Raw genomic sequence first — 21,380 nt, 5'->3', positions numbered from 1 at the left:
TCATTTCAATACACATACATACATACATATATATATATATATATATATCAGGAAAATATTAATATCTCTCTATCTCGATTCAACAAAATGATATACAAATAAATAAAACAAAATATACTAGTTACTTGTACATCTGTTCCGCATTTGGATTATTTACATGGAATTTTGCATTGAAGTGTTGGTAATGAAATTTTTCATTTGTTTCCCAAATTCAAAAATAAAAAGAACACAAATCATTTTTCTTAAGCTAGAAAATGTCTGTAAGACCCTGCTGCCACTTCACACACTGAAAAACTGTTTGGTGAGGATCACATCAGCAGTTCCAGAGATTAGCTAGTTACATTGCATCGGGACAGGACCGAATGGACATGGGAAACACTATATACCCCCATTTCAGGGCGGGGGCATAAAAAAGTAATTTTAGTAATAAAGAAGATATAATTTCCTCCAAATCTTCTACTGAAATTCTGGTGACACCCAATTTTTTTTTAGCCGAGTCCATGTCAGTGACCTCATGAATACATTGTGGAGTCTGTCCCCCATTAATTCTCTGACCACATCTCTATCCTATTACCTGAGATGACTAGCTGATAGACCATGCCTACAATGTACATGAGATTGACTTTTTTCTACACCTAATTTCTCGGTATTAGCCCTGTCCTTGGACGAGATTCCTTTAGCTTTGTAGCAGACCAGTTAATCTGTGGCAAAAAGTTACAGTGACAACAACTCAATAGTCCTGTTATTTCCTCCCTATAAATGCCATCAACTCGGATAATTTGTATGGGCTGTGACCAATGTGGAGCCAATTTCAATCAAATCTGACAGACACGGAGAATGTCTCCTTCCCTGAATACCTATCAGATGTGTTTTGGTCCATCACAGAAATCATTTAATTTCTCATTCCCTATTTTGCGTGTATACGTCACTGAAATTTCAGAAAAATATATCCGCTATAATTTAGAAAGTGGTTTTGTTTAAGTGATAGTGAGAGTTGTAGTGTCTACCCAAGTAGCAGGAGAGACCGTCTGGCGACCAGCATCTGTCAGCTGTGTATCGCTACAACAGTAATCACTTCACCAGATACTTCGGCACTGTCAGCCGTGGTCCAACCGATGCTCTCACACAGGTACGCCAAGTTGTGATGCGGTAATCGCTAAACTTGATAAAGATGGTCAGTAATGGTTAAGTGTTCTTGTCACACAGGTATGTATGAGTGGTGACAACTGTTAAAACTGAAAAATAGACTGTCACAGATACATAGAGGCATTAAACAAGAAAAACTGATCCAAAGCACTTGTCACATGGGCATATCAAGTGGCGATAAGAGTCGTTAAACTCGATACATACTCTGTCAATATTGGTCTGTAGTGCTGGTATATATTCACAAGTGTTGATATTTGTCCAACAGGATAGACATTGTTACAGGTACATCAAGTTGTGAAAATCATTAAATCGGACAGACCCTTGTCACATCAAGTGGTGAAATTGTGAAATTTGATAGACTCTTCAAGTGGTGAAATTGTGAAATTTGATAGACTCTTCAAGTGGTGACAATCGTTAAATTGGATAGACTCTTGTCACAGGTACATAAAGTTGTGACAAGATAAATGGGACAGATTATGTCAGAACTGGTCCAGAGTGATCGTCACACAGCCTGACAGGCACATTGAGTGGCTATTATCATTAAACAGGATACAGACTTCAGTATTGGTCTACTGAGTGTCATCATACAGGCACACAATGAAGAGATGATACCTGTTAATCGGGTAGGAAAACGGCAGGATGCTTTATTGAGAGATCCAGACAGGCCATCTTGACATGGATAGGTAAGTCAAATCTCGAGTTATGTCTCTACTATAGTGATAATCAACCCAGTTATCATGCCGATGTACCAATTCTATATCAATATTATGGTTCCCAAGTATTGTTTTTAAAGCTTAGCTTGCTTTAGAACTATTGAATATTATTTACACCTTTGCTTGTTTTAACTTAAAAGTATCAAAGTTTTTCGTGGAAGAACATTTCCTACTAAATGTCTAAAAAGGTTTAATGTTTTTTTTTTCATATTAAAATGTCAAAGTAACTATATCAACTAATGTTTTTAACTGCTTTTTTCTTGATAATCATTTATAATTTTGACACTTTAAACATAGGTAAAATACTTCTTAAATGGTTTGTTCCATAGGGACTGTTTTCTGAACTGATTAATTCCATATTCAATCATTTATTTTCTGAAACAATCTATTCTGTTGACTTATTCCACTGACTAATTTCTAAAAGGATGTACAGTGCATTCCACTTAATCGGGTAACGCTTAATCGGGTATTTCGTTTAATTGGGTAAAATTTCAAAAACCAAAACCATTTTCTCTTAAATCATGTTAAAAAAATTCGTTTAATTGGGTTGGAAAAGTCGTATTTTTCGGTTATTCGAATAGAACAATCGGGACAAAAAATAGAAATGCTCCGATTTTCACGAAAGTCATCGCGTATTTCTTTAAGTTTTAGACATTTATCAACAAATAGTGTAATTTTGATGGTTCAAATGTCAAAAAACAGTTAAATATTACCTTAAACGGTAATGTTATGTCGGGGTTTTGTCATGTTCAGAACTGTGTTGTTGTTGATTCTGCCTCGTGTGGTTTTTCCCCAACAGGAAGTCGACTAAGAATTGTGGGTAAAATTAAATGTTATTTTTAGAGTCAGCAGCAGGCAAAACGTAATGGGGTTTTAAAAGCATAATTAAGCGACTAGACAATTAAACTTTTACGTCTGGGATGTAAAATCTTCGAAGCAAAAACCAAAACAATAGGTTTTTACCTGGGTCTGATATTGCTACAGATCGATTGATATCACCGCTTACTGTATGTGGCGAATCCAAAGTGAGGGGTTCGCCACGGGGAAATGTGACGACACCGATACACAGGTGAGTTAAAAATCAGTAGCGAGCAGTAAAAGGACAGACGCCCGACGTTAGCTCATAATTCCTATTCAGGTTAGGATTAGAACTGGTTAATAAAAACATTACATTGGATTTCGTGTTGTTTTATCAGTGACTGCCAGTGTCAAGTTCGTATAAATTTATACCACAGGAAACGACCTAAATAAACTCGGTTTCTCCGATCTCTGTGCTTTGGTAATTGGAAATAATATGGAATATTTTAAACTTCAAAGCGAACATAAGAATGTCTCTATGATAAACATAAATGATTTTAGATGTAATTGTCGGCGAGTCCTTAGATCGTATGTCAAATTAGGAACACACGGATGAAACAGGGATGTATGACCCCCCGATTTGAGGTGCTACGATTGTACTGTGCCGCGAATAAGAAAATCATTAAGGTTTTGTTATTTTAATACACACATTTTTATACAATTAGTAATAGTAATCTGACAATTTGACATCAGTGAAAGCACAAACAAAAACACCGTTTATTAACAATAATAACGCAAATATTTTCATCCAAAATCGACCCAAGTCTGACTACCATTACGGACCAAATCCAAGATGGCGACGTGCATTTCGGCTTATCGGGTAAGTCGGTTAATCGGGTAAAAAGTCCCCGCAAATAGGCAACCCGATTAAGCGGAATGCACTGTATTCCAATGACCAATCAGAAACTGTCATTTACATGTGTAAAATTAATTTACAAAAAAAAAAAAAAACATCTAAAATATATATTTATGTAATTTCTTAATTAAAATGTATGTTTTTCTTGACATCTATTTAATATGAAGTACATTAATACATTCTGATATATATTTCTGCTCTCCATTATTAACTATCATAAATTTGAAGAAAAAAAATAAGAAGAAATCAATTTTAACAAATTGCAAAAATCTCAGCCTCCATATCGCTTTTTATTTCCATATATCAAAATTCAAAAGGTATTTGTTCACTAAATAAAAATACCTTAAATATTTCATATATCAAACAGGACATTTAACGCCCAAACTGTCTCATTGCTTTTATTGAATTCTTTATGAAATTATTCAAGGATTTAATATTTCTGTCAGTTGTCATGGAAACAATGTATCTTTTGGAAAATTAATCTGAGAAATGTTCTGAGGGAGTGATCACTGACATACACAAGAAGTCTTGATAATTTCTTTCTTTCCACACAATTATAATCCATGTTTCTATTTTAGTTTATACCTCGTTATCTCCTTCAGCTCTTTCTAACATGATACAGAGGAAAATTGGATGTAGTACAAACGTAATGATATGTAGTAAAAACCAAACAATTTGCTAGACAATTTGGCATTTTACAGTCTCCCAACAGATGGGAAATCTCATGCACAGGTGTTGAATTTGTGTAGAAACTAATTGTTCTGACACTAAATGTTTGACAGAGCCACCATATTCAATAACCCAATAATTGCATTTGTTGGTATAAATGTGAGTAAATATGAAGTATTATCACGTTTTTTTAAAGGCAATATCAGAAGTTCAATGTATTTAGTGAACCCATGCTCCAAGAATAAAGTTGAACACCGAATGAAAAGTGTTTAAAAACTGAGTGCAAATTTTTTTCATACAGATCGAAAGTCAAAATGAAGGGCAGTAATGACATATATAGGTCGAAGGTCAAAATATAGGACAGTCATGACTTACTGAGTTGTTGATGCTTGTTATAATTTGCGCTTTAATGATACATTTAGATGTAACATGTAGATAAGGAGATATATTTAGCATAATGGCACACATATTTTTCCATAGATATTGGCATGAAATTCATTTTTAATCTTTTTAATAGTTCTTGTGCATCGTGAAGTCATAGCTATCTCCATCGCCCCCTCTAGTATATATTAGCATACTTGACCGGCCTTTGAAATAAATGTCTAATTTTCCGATTTCATTCTTTCTTGTGCATCATACAGGCAACTGTGTTATACATACCGGCAACTATGTATATGTACAGGCACAACTGTGTATACGTACAGGTAACTGTGTATACGTACAGGCAACTGTGTATACGTACAGGTAACTGTGTATACGTACAGGCAACTGTGTATACGTACAGGCAACTGTGTATACGTACAGACAACTGTGTATACGTACAGGCAACTGTGTATACGTACAGACAACTGTGTATACGTACAGACAACTGTGTATACGACTGTGTATACGTACAGGCAACTGTGTATACGTACAGACAACTGTGTATACGTACAGGCAACTTTGTATACGTACAGGCAACTGTGTATACGTACAGACAACTGTGTATATGTACAGACAACTGTGTATACGTACAGGCAACTGTGTATACGTACAGACAACTGTGTATACGTACAGGTAACTTTGTATACGTACAGACAACTGTGTATACGTACAGGCAACTGTGTATACGTACAGACAACTGTGTATACGTACAGGTAACTGTGTATACGTACAGGCAACTATGTATACGTACAGACAACTGTGTATACGTACAGACAACTGTGTATACGTACAGGTAACTGTGTATACGTACAGACAACTGTGTATACGTACAGGCAACTGTGTATACGTACAGACAACTGTGTATACGTACAGGCAACTGTGTATACGTACAGGCAACTGTGTATACGTACAGACAACTGTGTATACGTACAGGCAACTGTGTATACGTACAGGCAACTGTGTATACGTACAGGCAACTGTGTATACGTACAGGCAACTGTGTATACGTACAGGTAACTGTGTACAGGTAACTGTGTATACGTACAGGCAACTGTGTATACGTACAGGCAACTGTGTATACGTACAGGCAACTATGTATATGTACAGGTAACTGTGTATACGTACAGACAACTGTGTATACGTACAGACAACTGTGTATACATACAGACAACTGTGTATATGTACAGGCAACTGTGTATACGTACAGGCAACTATGTATATGTACAGGCACAACTGTGTATACGTACAGACAACTGTGTATACGTACAGACAACTATGTATATGTACAGGCACAACTGTGTATACGTACAGACAACTGTGTATACGTACAGGCAACTGTGTATACGTACAGGCAACTGTGTATACGTACAGGCAACTGTGTATACGTACAGGTAACTGTGTATACGTACAGACAACTGTGTATACGTACAGGTAACTGTGTATACGTACAGGCAACTGTGTATACGTACAGGCAACTATGTATATGTACAGGTAACTGTGTATACGTACAGACAACTGTGTATACGTACAGACAACTGTGTATACATACAGACAACTGTGTATACGTACAGGCAACTGTGTATACGTACAGGCAACTATGTATATGTACAGGCACAACTGTGTATACGTACAGACAACTGTGTATACGTACAGACAACTATGTATATGTACAGGCACAACTGTGTATACGTACAGACAACTGTGTATACGTACAGACAACTGTGTATACGTACAGGCAACTGTGTATACGTACAGACAACTGTGTATACGTACAGGCAACTGTGTATACGTACAGGCAACTGTATATACATACAGGCAACTGTGGATACGTACAGGTAACTGTGTATACGTACAGGTAACTGTGTATACATACTTTATTTTTTTAGCAATACAATTATCTGAACCTGAAGAAAAAATAATAATTTAAAGACCTCCATAGTCTTTGTCAATGCTAATTGGTCAAAGCAATACAAAAAGGTCCATCATTATTTAAAAAAAAAAAAAAAAAAAACTCAGGTCCAATCCTTTGTACCATGATAAACAAAAATGGCCTATGTGACTAAAATGTCCAAGTCCCAATTGCTTATTTTTTGAAACTATTCTTTTTAATTTTCATAATCAACAAGATCTACATATTTACTTAAGTATAGCTGTCTACAGCAGGTTCCGAGATATTATTAGAACATCAGCATATTACATGGCTGTTTCCATGACACTGAGCATCATCACTTTATAGCTGCTAATTTGAGCTTTTTATCTGGGAAGTGTTAAGTCATCTGGATCTGAGGTTTAATTAACATAGGATGTTATTGGACTGCTGATTGACTTAATGTACCCACAAAGAACATCAGCACTGATAGCTAATATCAGGATATCACAAATCTAATAAAATATCTCACTTTTTGTCCTATGTAACTATGGCAACGTTTACACACCAAGAGGCATTCCATAGCTAAATTGTTGTGATATAATTCACCAATTTGTGCACTGCTCATTATGATCATGATTAATTGTGAAGGTTATAGGGACTACTAGATTACTAGACTCATCAGTAGAGAATTTCAACCATGGAATACCCGATATTTGAAATCTGACCCGACTGCCAAGATTCCACTTATCTAATTAAGAAGTACATCTTGGGATTAAATATATACCTGTATACGTACCTGTCCCCAGGTTTTGTTAAGAATTGCCCAGCTAAATTGCAGGTTAGTCCTTACTTTGAAAAAGACATAATCTTAAGGGACAACAATTATAAAACTCAATTTTATGGACTTTATTTCATGATTGTATGCATCCTGAGTAATCCCTGTGATCAGGAATAAGATTTACAGTCCAACCCGGTTATGACGAATTTCTGGGGACCCCTCAAATGTGTTCGTACTATACAGGTTTCATATTACGTGGGGTCGTATTTCCAATGTGCCACACCATGTATCACATGTACACTTCGTACATGTTTGCATACACAAGTTTCATGTTACTATTTCCTCTCTAAAAATAAACAAAACTGCATTTTAATTTAATTATTTAATATAAAAATAAAACGTTTAAAACATTGTACATTGTAAGTGTGTGGTGTTCAGTCTTTGGTTATTTACAGTTGGCCTACCAATACACAATAGGCCTACAACGGCTTCATAATGTCATATCACGATCGCGCTAATCACGTTTTGCAGCTGTGAAAAAATCACTGACCAGTGTATGTTTTACTTTTTCTGAGCTGACCTTACTTACAAATATATATCCAGGTCTAAGAGATTTTTGAAAACACAATCTTGAATATCATTTTGATTTTGAACGAATGATTTCAACTTGTCAAGGCATTCGCGGGCCTCGCGATCTGTAAGGCATGTTTCCGGGTCAGTACTATCATCATCGTCGTCATCATCATCGCTCTTGTGGAGTTCTGTTCCTTTCAGAGAAATAATGTCAGCCTCAGTAATCTCCAATGGTTAACATTGTTTAATTGAACACTACTCATTTACCTGTATACCTGCCTACAGCTGTATACACTTTCTAAAATGCGCGTGGGACGGTACGTTTCATTGGTATAAAGCGAGTTTTTGTATTATCAGAGTTTGTATTAAGTGGGTTGGACTGTATTAGTAAATTTTCATTTTGTTATTTTTTGTTTGTTTGTAGTAATTGGTGATTCACAACTGTTCAAATCAGACCAATAGTAAATCTGTCAGCATACATGTAGATGTCTAAAGAAAAGTCTGAAGTATAAGAAATGCCAAGTGGTAGCCTTATCTATGTGTCATCATGTATCCAGTTAGAGCAGTGTATGGTGATAACAACTGCCAACAGACAGCTGATGGATGACAGGCCATGACATAAGATCTTCAGGTCTTTGAAAAGTAAAGCTAAAATTCATCACAAAACATAGCTTAGACAGTTTGAAAATGTATTCTATAATTTGAATCGTCTTAAAATCCGAAACTCTTGTGAGGGAAGGTACACAAGTACCCAGACAATAGTGGTGATGATTTAGGAACCAAAGCAAAATAGGACTTATACATCCCATTAGTGTGCCTCGTTAGGATCATATTGTGATACCATACAGCTTTATTGGCCTGACCCAGACTACCAAGATCGTGGATTCTCTGATCAAGAATAAGTTCATGAAACTCACAATAATTTTTTGCTTCCCCGTTACCGAGGATGTCTGCAATGTAATGTACTTGGAATGCTGAAAATGTGTCTCTAAATTTTGGGTTTTCAGATATCAACAAATTAAGAGCACTTGATTTTCATGTTAAATAAGGCTTCTAAAGCAATGTCCATACATCTCTGTTCTAGAATAACCCTTGAAAACATGTTTGAAATACAATATCCCAAATATTTGACATGCATTGTATGCTACAATTTTTGAAGGTCAAGGATATGCTGAATCATAAATGCGCCATACGTTTCTTTTCATTCAGTGGAAGCACTGACCTTGACGTGAGTACAGTAAAACTACAACTAAGATAAGTGACCTTCAAAGTAGGCCAAGGTCATTAACTTGAACAAACTTGTTAGCTCTTTAACCAAACATGCTGCCATGGGCAAATATCATGACCCTGGGCCTTTTTGTTATGAAAAGCTGTAAAAAGCTTACATATTTGACTCTGTGATCTTGAAAGTATGTCAATGTTATTCATCTAAACAAAACTTCTTAGCCCTTTATACCTCATCATGCTTCTGGCCCAGTGTCTGTAAATTAATGAGAAGTCTATTGCAGATTTTAACATTTTTGACCTGTGACCTAGAAATTAGGTCAAGGCCATTCATTTGAACAAACATAGTAATCCTTCATCTCAGAATAATACTGGTCATATATCATGACTCTGTGCCTGTTGGTTAAAAGACGAAGTGGTTCAAAATGAAATGTTGATGCTGGATGGAAGCTGGTACCGCATTACAGCATAATTAAGTTCGCTTGCACTTCTGATATCAAATGCTAAAAAAGAATGCCTCTATGGTCAAGTATTCTATAACTCAAAGTTCCCCTATAAACTAGGACTCGGTAAAACATACATTGAAGGAGCTAGAATTGACATATCTCAGTTTTTTATGATTCCGTTAGGAAATAGAAACTGATTGAGGTGCTTTATGTGATGCCTATCAATGCAGATTACAATGAGGTTTCGATGTAGTCTAATTATACAGCAAGATGTATTTGTACAAGGTAGCCCTGCAGCAGTAAACCATTCACAAACTAATTACATACAGACTGGTGCTGACACCTGCTGGTGATTTACGTCCACTCCCTGGGTACACCTTATGTAATCTCCATGTAAGGCCTATGTCAGCTTGTAGTAAGCCTTGTACTTATATAAATTACACCACATTCATTAATAACTCCCTAGTGACAGTTTATTAAAACCATAACATTGTAATCATCATATTCACCAAATTCTTCCTTGCAATTTCCACTCATAACCAAACAAGAGGCCTATGGGCCTTATCCGTCACCCAAGTTATCGAGTGTAATGATGTTTTGCTTTAAAACTGAAATTTGAAAAGTATATACGGTATATAAAAGGTGTGTTCATTTGAATAACCTCTGTAGCCATTCCTCCAAGCATTCTAACTGACAAATGTTGTAACTCTTGGCTTGTTGGTTTTTAAGAAAACATTTCAATATTTCAACACATTTTTGACCTTGAAAGTAGGTTAAGGTCACTCATTTGAAGAAACTGTAGCATTTCATCCAAGTATTGTCCTCTTGGTTATTGAGAGATTGTTCAACATTTTAACACGTTTTACTCCTTTAACCTTGAAAGTAGGTCAAAGTCATTCATTTAATCAAACTTGTTAGCACTCTTGGATCTCGATCATGATCCAGCAAAAATTTGACTATTTTGACCGAGTAACCTCGACCTTTGGTCAGTTAACTCCTTTCATTCTAACAACTTTGCTTCATCAGCTAATTAAGTGCTTGTCAGTGAAATGTGAAAAGATGCAAAATTTGACCTCGACTTTCAGGGCCTAGACCTTGAACCTTAATATTTGACCTCAGCATGTATTTTGGGGAACCTAACACATATCATGACCCTGGGCCTCATGGTAATTGTGAGTTAGTCATTTACATATTTTAACAAATTTGATCCTTGAAAGGTTTTAGTTCCAGAGAAGTCATTAATATCAATATTGCCATATGGACCAATTTTTGAGCCCGCCCCTTAGGCCCCTAGAGGGTCGGCCCCCAGAGGGTCAGCCCCACCATTTGTACAATTTTGAATCCCTACCCCATAAAGATGCTACCAATCAAATATGAGCCATGTACATGACTTAGTTTCAGAGAAGAAGTCGTTTATATATCTTTAGCCAAACTGACCCCTTTAAGACCCACCCTTCAGCCCCCTGGGGGTCAGCGGGACCATTTATAGTTTTTTTTTAATACCAATCCCCTAGGGATGCTACCAGTCAAACATGAAAGATATTTAACGTTAACTTCTAGACAATTGATTATATCAATTTAGCCAAATTGTCTTATTTTTAACAAGAGCCAGAACTACTTAATTCTTAGAAGGACAGAGGGAAGGAGAGAGAGAAAAGAAAAGCATATTTGTCCCTCCCTTTTGTTCTGGTAGCTATAGGGGATTTATAAATGAAATGGTTTGTTAGTTCAGATGTTTTAAGATTACCTGAATGAGTGAGTTATCTGGATCTGACAACTGACTTTGGTGGGTTTTCTTTGGATTGAAAATCACTACGGGGGGATGGAGACACAACGTCCCTCTAGGTAGAATTCGGTACTGATCTTGATGAAACAGCCGTGGATGCTAGTAGATACCGAGGTCTCACATAAAATCTAGGTAATAAGTATAGCAAGAGTGAGTCCAACACGGTGTTTCTTCCAAAAATTTATTCCTGCAGTTGTTTACATGTTTCGACTGTTAGACTGGTGTGTCTAACAGTCGAAACATGTAAACAACTGCAGGAATAAATTTTTGGAAGAAACATGTTGTTGGACTCACTCTTGCTTTAGATTGAAAAGTTCGGCATATCTATCTGAATGACATTTTCTGTTGCTAAGCATTGACTCAGACTGTCAATGGTTTTTATAACAATGAAAAATACTTTACAGTCAGTCAAAATAATGAAATATAGATAATAAATTTTATTACATTGGCGAATGCCCATGAAAACACCCACAGGAGAATGGGGGATCTATATCATGTTGTTCACTTCATATCAACTGATATCAGGAAGTCTGGATGTTAAAAAATGGCGTTGATTAACTCCCACTAGACATTGGATGAGATAACATTGATCTAAACAGCTCTTAAATCTTCCTTTTCCAGCCAATTATAAGAGATGTTTTGCTAAGACCTTAAAATATGGAGATAAACACATATCATATTAAACGTATGTGACGTTATAGCTGCCCTTCCCTTCATTTAAATTTCACATGTAAAGAAATATACGTATACAGAATAGGTACATCAGTAAGTTTCAGCTTATGCTTTTTAAATTCATATACCTGCTAAGATTGGCATCTTAAGACTATTCATATACCTGTTTAGATTTCATCTTAAGACAATTTACATACCTGCTAAGATTGGATCTTAAGACAATTCATATACCTGCTAAGATTTGTATCTTAAGATTTCTACATGCAAAGATTCTACCTGGATTCAGGATTACTACACCAAAAATGTGTACAAGCTAAGAATTCAACCTTAAAGTTATGACTATTTCAGATTTATATGCTAAGATTACCACCTGAGATTTCTACAGGCTATGGTTTCTACCTGAAAATCGCTACCTGAGATTTCTCCCTTCTAGGTTTGTTAGCCGAGATTTCTATATGTTAAGACTATATATATTTATTTCCCACATGCTAATCAAGATAATTACCTGAAATTTCTACTTTCACACCTTTCTATTTAACAATGTTTTCAACATTAGCGATAGTTGGTGGTTACAATGATTTGTCTTCATTACATTATTTTGACAAACATACCATTTATAAAGTTTTATCAGTAACAGCACATATATATGTACAAATAAAAATTAACATTTAAATTTACTTTTATCAATTTTATTTTCAGATGAACCCAGGAAACGTAAAATAAAACTAGACTCTTCACAGGATGATGAAAAGTGACCTCAAACTTGTGTTGATCAGTTTAAAACAAGACTAAGTGAATGGTGATCATGAAAAAGTTTTTAACAAACACCAACTTAAACATTAAGGTGTACATACTGTCCTACCTATTTCTGCTGGTAGTGAAGAGTTCTCTTGCAACTCTTACCTACAGCAAAGCTTCTCCTTACTGTCAGTGCTGTTCCGGTCCTCCAGGTACACCTGGGGCACACGGTAACCTGGGACTCCAAGGACCAAGGGGCCAGTCTGGATTTAAGGGACAGAAGGGGGAGATAGGGAATTCTGGAATACCAGGTAACATGACCATTATTTATGAAATTTGAGTTAAAGTTATCATTGCCATGGATCAATTAAATCTAGCAATGGCTTTTTGGTTATACGTCATATAATACTTCAATAGTTGTACTTGAAAACTACTGTCTTACTAATATGCTCTGAACATTTAGCTAGGATTCGCAATGTATACTCAGTTAGATTGAATTTATTGTCAATATATAAAAGCAATCTATGGATGCCACAAATAGTTATCGGTCACCTAGATTGCATTTATATTAACAATAAATGCAATCTAACAAGCGTTTATTTGTATATTTACATTTATGTTTATAACTCTGTCTTTCTGTAATAAATATGTGCTATTTTCACCCATTTCCCTGTATGTTCAAATTCCTTTCTGTGATTGATACGCAAGCAATCTGATACAAAGTACAAAGCCTTGCCATGACGATGATCAACATGGTGCCAAAATTATGTCATAGTAACGTAATTGTTCTCAATCAGAATCCATATCTACATTTGATTCATCTGTAGTGCATAAGTGAAGCATTTCTCTAACGTTGATCAAATTTATGTATCAATCACATCACATGATTTAGACTACATCTATGAACTCATATATATACATGCAGTACAGATTAACATTGGTGAAATGGAAGACTGCCTCAAATGTCAATATAACCTAACAAGTGTATACAAAGTATTACTAAAGAAAATCCTGTCCCCTATACCAGCCCACAATAAAAATAGTGACAGTGACCTCGACCTTGACTCAAAAGCCCTGGAACTCAATCTTGTCCAAGATATCATTGTGCTTTATCATTGTGTGAATTTGATCAAAATCACTCAAGGAACCAGAACTGTAAGCTGATGGCTGTCTAATACCCCCTGCTCCCAGTTATTTGCAAGATATAGTTTTATAGTACTGACACTTTATTTTGAGGTTTTACAAATTTAGAAATAATAGTAAATTCCAACCTGTTAAACTCTATTTTGCACGGTTGTCCTGGCAACAAAACCAGCTATACAATAATATTTGACATAATTTAATACCCCTATGTACCAAGTTTGGTCGAAATCAGACAATATCTAAATTGAGACCAATTAGAGGCCACATTTGCCTTAGCATGGTTGTCATGGCAACAAAACCTATATAGTGCTGTTAGGCATATGCATATTCCCCTATATAACGAATCTAGTCAAAATCAGACAATATCCAAATTTGACCAATCAGAGGCCCAGATTGTGTTGCCATGGTAGTTGTTTTATGTCAAATAATATGTTTTGTTTACTTACAACATTTGACCAAAGATGAACTCAGAAGAAAATCGGCCAAACGACTGACAAGTTAAAGCTTTTTATGGGAAAACCTGTTGGGGTGTACTTTATAAAAGCGATTTCAGTGGGAATGCACTTCAGAGATAGAATTCAGTGCCAACATTAATTTTACCACATACAACATAAGATTTAACAATGAGACAACAAGCTTATAATTTGATATGGAACTACTCTATTTACAGGTCCACTAGGACCTACAGGAAAAGCAGGGGACCGAGGCAGAAGGGGAAGAAAAGGTCAGAAAGGTGAATGTGGAAGTCGAGGGAACAAAGGGATGAGAGGAGAGGTGGGCCCGTATGGTGTCATGGGTCAAAAAGGGCAGAAAGGTATGTTACACAGTATTAGGATTAGAATCATTTATAGAGGGATCTTGGTGCCCACCATCAAATTATCTTATAATTTACAGGATCTGTCTAAGACCGACCTTTATTGGATCTCTGTGAGACTGACCTTTATTGGATCTCTGTGAGACCGACCTTTATTGACCTCTGTGAGACTGAACTTTATTGGATCTCTGTGAGACCGACCTTTATTGGATCTCTGTGAGACTGATCTTTATTGGATCTCTGTGAGACCGACCTTTATTGGATCTCTGCGAGATCGACCTTTATTGGATCTCTGTGAGACTGACCTTTATTGGATCTCTGTGGGACTGACCTTTATTGGATCTCTGTAAATTGATATTTTCTCTACTTTTTCTTCTTTCTCTTACCCACTTTTAAAAACAAGAAAAACCTAGATACTAAATCTGAGAAAGATCAATGAAGAATTCTCTGAGCGATAGGATATACTCAGTTATTTTTTATCATTTACAAGTAAGGCTGGTTCGACAGTATTACAATAACACTTTTTATACATTTCAACACAGGGCAATCTGGAGATGTTCGGAGACAGGTAGCCTTTTCAGCCAGTAGGACCTCGAGACTTGGTCCTGTGTTGGAGAACACAATTGTGGTCTATGACAACATCTTCATCAATCTGGGTGACAGCTTCGACTCCTTCACATCAACTTTTGTCTGTAAGGTCAATGGCACATACATGTTCGCTGCCCATGTTTTATGTAACTTGGATTCCGACGCCTTCGGCTGGATTATGATGAACGGTAACTATGTGATCCCCATGCATGGTGACCAGCGTGCTGGATACGGGACAGGAAGTAACACTATTATACTACATCTCGTACAAGGGGATCATGTCTGGATACAGCTGTCCAAAAATTCTTCTCTCCTAAACGATTACTCAACATTCTCAGGCTTTCTGCTATATGCGGACTGATTCTTTGTATTAAGTTAAATTGTACATGACAGTGACAATATCATGCAGGACAATCTAGTAATGATACAATCTTTAAAGCATGACAAGATATCACATTACATGTACATGTCTCTACAAACTGAATGCAAGGCAATCAGACTATCACATTCATTACTTTAACAAAATAAGTGCAGAAAATGGATTTTTTCCTTCGAACTGGAGCCAGAAAATGAAATAGATGGCTATAAATTGTGATATTATCAATTGTATCAAATCTTATACAAATATTTTTTTAATTCTTCAGCCATGGATTTAAGATCATTAAAGTCTTCAAGCAACTATATAGCATAACTTTACAGTTACACTGTGTTTCCAAATTCTTCATGGGAAAATCTTTAAGCAGTACAATTTTCTAAGCAACTCTGCCTGGTGTATAACATAATTACCTCCCCTTAACTTGTGACAAAAACCGTTGTCTGAATTATAAAATACAAGTTAAGATTTTTCCTGAGAAGAAAGGATAAGAAATTGACCCATCAGTATATATATTCCAACTTTAGCCAAACTGAATTAAGTTAATGAAAATCAGAATCGTACTGTGCAAAATTCACCACAAAAACTTGTAACGTTCACAATATTTATATGAGTTGAATCAATTTTGTTGCTAAAAATATGTTACTTCTATATTCTACTAGAATTCTACTAGAGATGAGAGTGGTTATTTTTATTTTTATATTACAGTCAAACTTGATGATCATTGAAAACCATGATCTATTGGTAAGAAGCTTAGGTAGAACAATCAAAACTACCATTGGTCATTGTCAGAGGTAGAACGATCAATTGGGAATAAAACTACCATTGGTCATTGTCAGAGGTAGAATGATCAATTGGGAATAAAACTACCATTGGTCATTGTCAGAGGTAGAACGATCAATTGGGAATAAAACTACCATTGGTCATTGTCGGAGGTAGAACGATCAATTGAGAATAAAACTACCATTGGTCATTGTCAGAGGTAGAACGATCAATTGGGAATAAAACTACCATTGGTCATTGTCAGAGGTAGAATGATCAATTGGGAATAAAACTACCATTGGTCATTGTCAGAGGTAGAACGATCAATTGGGAATAAAACTACCATTGGTCATTGTCAGAGGTAGAATGATCAATTGGGAATAAAACTACCATTGGTCATTGTCAGAGGTAGAACGATCAATTGGGAATAAAACTACCATTGGTCATTGTCGGAGGTAGAACGATCAATTGAGAATAAAACTACCATTGGTCATTGTCAGAGGTAGAACGATCAATTGAGAATAAAACTACCATTGGTCATTGTCAGAGGTAGAACGATCAATTGAGAATAAAACTACCATTGGTCATTGTCAGAGGTAGAACGATCAATCGGAAAATAAAACTACCATTGGTCAATGTCAGAGGTAGAACGATCAATTGAGAATAAAACTACCATTGGTCATTGTCAGAGGTAGAACGATCAATCGGAAAATAAAACTACCTTTGGTCATTGTCAGAGGTAGAACGATCAATTGAGAATAAAACTACCATTGGTCATTGTCAGAGGTAGAATGATCAATCGGGAATAAAATACCATTGGTCATTGTCAGAGGTAGAACGATCAATCGGAAAATAAAACTACCATTGGTCATTGTCGGAGGTAGAACGATAAATTGAGAATAAAACTACCATTGGTCATTGTCAGAGGTAGAACGATAAATTGAGAATAAAACTACCATTGGTCATTGTCAGAGGTAGAACGATAAATTGAGAATAAAACTACCATTGGTCAATGTCAGAGGTAGAACGATAAATTGAGAATAAAACTACCATTGGTCATTGTCGGAGGTAGAACGATAAATTGAGAATAAAACTACCATTGGTCAATGTCAGAGGTAGAACGATCAATCGGAAAATAAAACTACCATTGGTCAATGTCAGAGGTAGAACGATCAATTGGGAATAAAACTACCATTGGTCATTGTCAGAGGTAGAACGATCAATTGGGAATAAAACTACCATTGGTCATTGTCAGAGGTAGAACGATCAATCGGAAAATAAAACTACCATTGGTCAATGTCAGAGGTAGAATGATCAATTGGGAATAAAACTACCATTGGTCATCGTCAGAGGTAGAATGATCAATCGGAAAATAAAACTACCATTGGTCATTGTCAGAGGTAGAATGATCAATCGGAAAATAAAACTACCATTGGTCATCGTCAGAGGTAGAACGATCAATCGGAAAATAAAACTACCATTGGTCATTGTCGGAGGTAGAACGATCAATTGGGAATAAAACTACCACTGATATAATGACAAGTCATCAATAATGAATAGAGTTTTTGTTGGTTGTATCTTCTATTTTTTTTTTTTTTTTGTAGCTTGAACAATCCTTTATTTCTGGATTCTTCAATGATCATGAGGTAGCACTATAAAATCATCATCAATTCTGCGCTATCACAAGGAGACAAACATGAACATACCACACCTTCCCAAAACATACGATCACCACACATACATCTTGCAAAAAGGGGATATTCTCCTTAATTGATCATAGTTATTGATAGGATGCATGCAAACAATACACAAAAAATACAACTATTCAAAAGATAAAAATTTGAATTTCATTCATAATTTGGGACAGTATGTAAATATTATATTGATGTGTTTACCACTTGACAAACCCAGTGTTTTGGGTTGAAACTTTGACATCTCATTTTGACAGTTTTAAGCCTTTTTGGTAGTTGAATTTTTCAGGACTATGAAATTTTATTCTGAATTCGATTGATAATATATATTGACTTATTTCAAATTCATCCGATTATGCTTTATAGATATTACTGATGTATCACAACAATTTATTGCCGATGGCTTCCTATTTCCAAGAATACAAAGATGTTATAAAAGACCCATATTTTTTTTAGGAAATCTGAGACACAAGACCATTGGACTTGTTGACAATATCTACAACTGCTTTTAAATTTTACATAAGACATATTTCCAACAGATGACAAAATGAAATATAATCTTTGATTTTCTGTTGATGATGGATTACCATAATTGTTATTATAATTTAGTGTATCAAATTCCATGAAATGTTCATGCTCCCATCTAAAGCTTGTAATATTACACCTCTAGCATCCTAATTTATCAAAATTAAGAGATGTCAAACAAGGAGCTGGCAGCTACCAGCCCTCTATATACAGTGCAACTTCCGAAAACCGAACCTTCTAAAAACCGAACACCTCTGAATACCGAACGAATTGTCATTGTACGGAATTGGTCCTTCTATATTATAGTATTAAAAAACTTCCAAATACCGATCCCTCTGAATTCCGAACACCAGACTGATTTTGTGTCCGGTTCCTGTTAAAATATACCAAAAATTACTTCTGAAAACCGGCCTTACCTGAGCGATTATGACACGAGGTCAGGCCAGTCAACCGTGAAACAACAACTGTGACGGGTATTGTGTGAAGCCTTATTGTCTCGGGACTTACGTAGGTGATTTGTTCAGGTATCCAATATATACCCCAAGGGGGCATTATGACGGAAGGCCTAGTGTATAATCAACACGACAATTATGAAACAATGCCACACTTCTTCTCAATGCAAGTAGAGCTAGAAGCCTGAGTTTCGCATTTAATTTAAATGAGGCCCAGAAGGGGTTGTTTTCGTGAAGAACCCCGTGATGTTTTTTTTAGACAACAGCGATGTCGGAAATACGACCAGTATCATCTGATCAATTGTAATCGATATTGAAACAAAACATCTTCACACCCTTTAATATTATTTGATGTGTAAAATATTCTGTATCGGACTATTGGCCCCATCCAAAATGTAGGCCGATCGTAAAGTGTAGTTGTACATGTGAAAATACTGTTTAAAACTATTGTTATAGTCATTTGCCTTTCTTATATATTCTGCAATATATAAATTGATTAACTTTCATAATATGCATATTATTCAGACAATCCAAATTGTCTAAGTATGTACGTGCCCTTTTGTAATCGGGTGCATTCTAATAAAACATCGTCCAACCAATTATATCCGGAATTTGACCGGTCATTTTTCGATCAACTTCTCCAAACCGAACCCTCTATAAACCGAACAAATAGTCATGTCCCATGCATGTTCGGTTTATAGAGGTTCCACTGTATATATATATTGTGACAATAAATTAAGTATACCAAACAAAAATTACTACATATACCTTTAATTACTGAAAACATTAAAGGACAACCTTTAAATGAACTAGTCAGCTGGAGACGTATATAAAAATCAGTACCAAATTTATCCTCCAATAAGCCCCCTCCCCTAGTGTAAAATGTACTACCTTATTTATCCTCAAATATGCCCTCTCCCAAATGTGAAATGTACTACCTTATTTATCCTCAAATATGCCCTCTCCCCTAGTGTAAAATTTACTACCTTATTTTCATATTTTTCTTCTTTTTAATGTCAATTGCAGTAGAAAGTACAAAATAAATTGCATTTCCAATTGTTTATCAAACATTTACAAAGACCTGATAAAATATAGAACAAGTTCATAATTCATACAAAGTCAAATCGCATAGGTACTTTTTATGACAGCAGTCAAGTGTGTCTTCAAATTAATCTATAAATATTCAATTTTAGTCAATGTCAGAATTCAATTATCAAATCTGTAATGGATGGCCACCAATCTATAATTAATCATACAAATAATTAATCCAACACTTGATATGATTAAACTACAGTAGTGAGCAGGAAAACAAAAATATTTATACTTTTGAAATATACCCCTTTACAGAACAGCTGAACCAATGTAATACTGATTTTTTTCATCATATTCCGGTTGTGATTAATTCTGTACATTGTAATAGTCATTCTATTTGTGACTGTAAACACAGTGTAATTGTACATTGTAATATTAATTATATTTGTGACTGTAAACAGTGTAATTGTACATTGTATTATTCATTTTATTTGTAACTGTAAACAGTGTAATTGTACATTGTATTATTCATTTTATTTGTAACTGTAAACAGTGTAATTGTACATTGTAATTCATTCTATTTGTGACTGTAAACAGTGTAATTGATGTTTGTAATTTAGATAGATGTAATTTAACATCATTAACTAAAGCATTTAGAACCAATTCAAAGAAATAAAATCTAACACAAACTTACGTTGTTTGTTCTTTCTTGACTGGTTGTTCTTTTTCTTCCTTCTTACTGCCTTCTTCCTTTGATTTTTCTTTATTCTGGTCAGTCTTAACATCTTTTGTCACATCTTCGGTCTTGATTGTGGTTTTCTTTGGAGCTGACAGTAAAATATTAACAACAATTTTCAATTTGCATTTCACATCTGACCTTCAAAATTAATAATATGCAGAGTACTCTTCCGAGTCTTGAGGTTAAGATTTTTGAAATTTTAGTCAATTGACACTTTTTGCCCCACCCATCACAAGTTTGGTTGACCTTTGGTCATGGAAGGTTTATGGAAAATTTCAAAGGTCAAAAATGTAAATTGGTTATAAAAGGACGCACAAGGTTATTGCAATAGGTCACTTGAGAAGGTCACTTGAGAAGGTCACTTGAGAAGGTCACTTGAGTTGACCTAAAAAAAACGTGTTTACAACTCTGGTCAAGACAGTGATGAGTCTGATGACCCTTTGTAAAAAGTGCTCAACTACATTATAAACCACAAAACATGAGGGGTCAATCTAGCCCTATTTCTCAAG

At 35.4% G+C, this 21,380-nt stretch overlaps 2 protein-coding genes across 2 annotated transcripts in view; one reads left to right on the top strand and one right to left on the bottom strand.

Moving 5' to 3' along the window:
- The window catches only part of LOC117333691 (DNA ligase 1-like), a 51,329-nt gene that overhangs the window by 24,559 nt on the left and 5,390 nt on the right, over positions 1-21,380 (bottom strand). Inside the window, 1 exon segment of the mRNA XM_033893113.1 lies at positions 20,827-20,959. Coding sequence (XP_033749004.1) covers positions 20,827-20,959 — 133 coding nt within the window.
- On the top strand, positions 1,094-17,366 carry LOC117333717 (complement C1q tumor necrosis factor-related protein 7-like). Its single transcript, XM_033893142.1, has 4 exons — positions 1,094-1,829; positions 12,714-13,063; positions 14,566-14,709; positions 15,252-17,366. Exons 2-4 carry the CDS (start codon positions 12,811-12,813, stop codon positions 15,656-15,658), a joined length of 804 nt encoding a protein of 267 aa, XP_033749033.1. The 5' UTR covers positions 1,094-1,829; positions 12,714-12,810; the 3' UTR covers positions 15,659-17,366.

Source organism: Pecten maximus, chromosome 1, assembly GCF_902652985.1.
Source record: "Pecten maximus chromosome 1, xPecMax1.1, whole genome shotgun sequence".
NCBI lineage: Eukaryota > Metazoa > Mollusca > Bivalvia > Pectinida > Pectinidae > Pecten > Pecten maximus.
The sequence above is the reverse complement of the archived record's forward strand: the minus strand, read 5'-3'. Positions and strand labels throughout refer to the sequence as shown.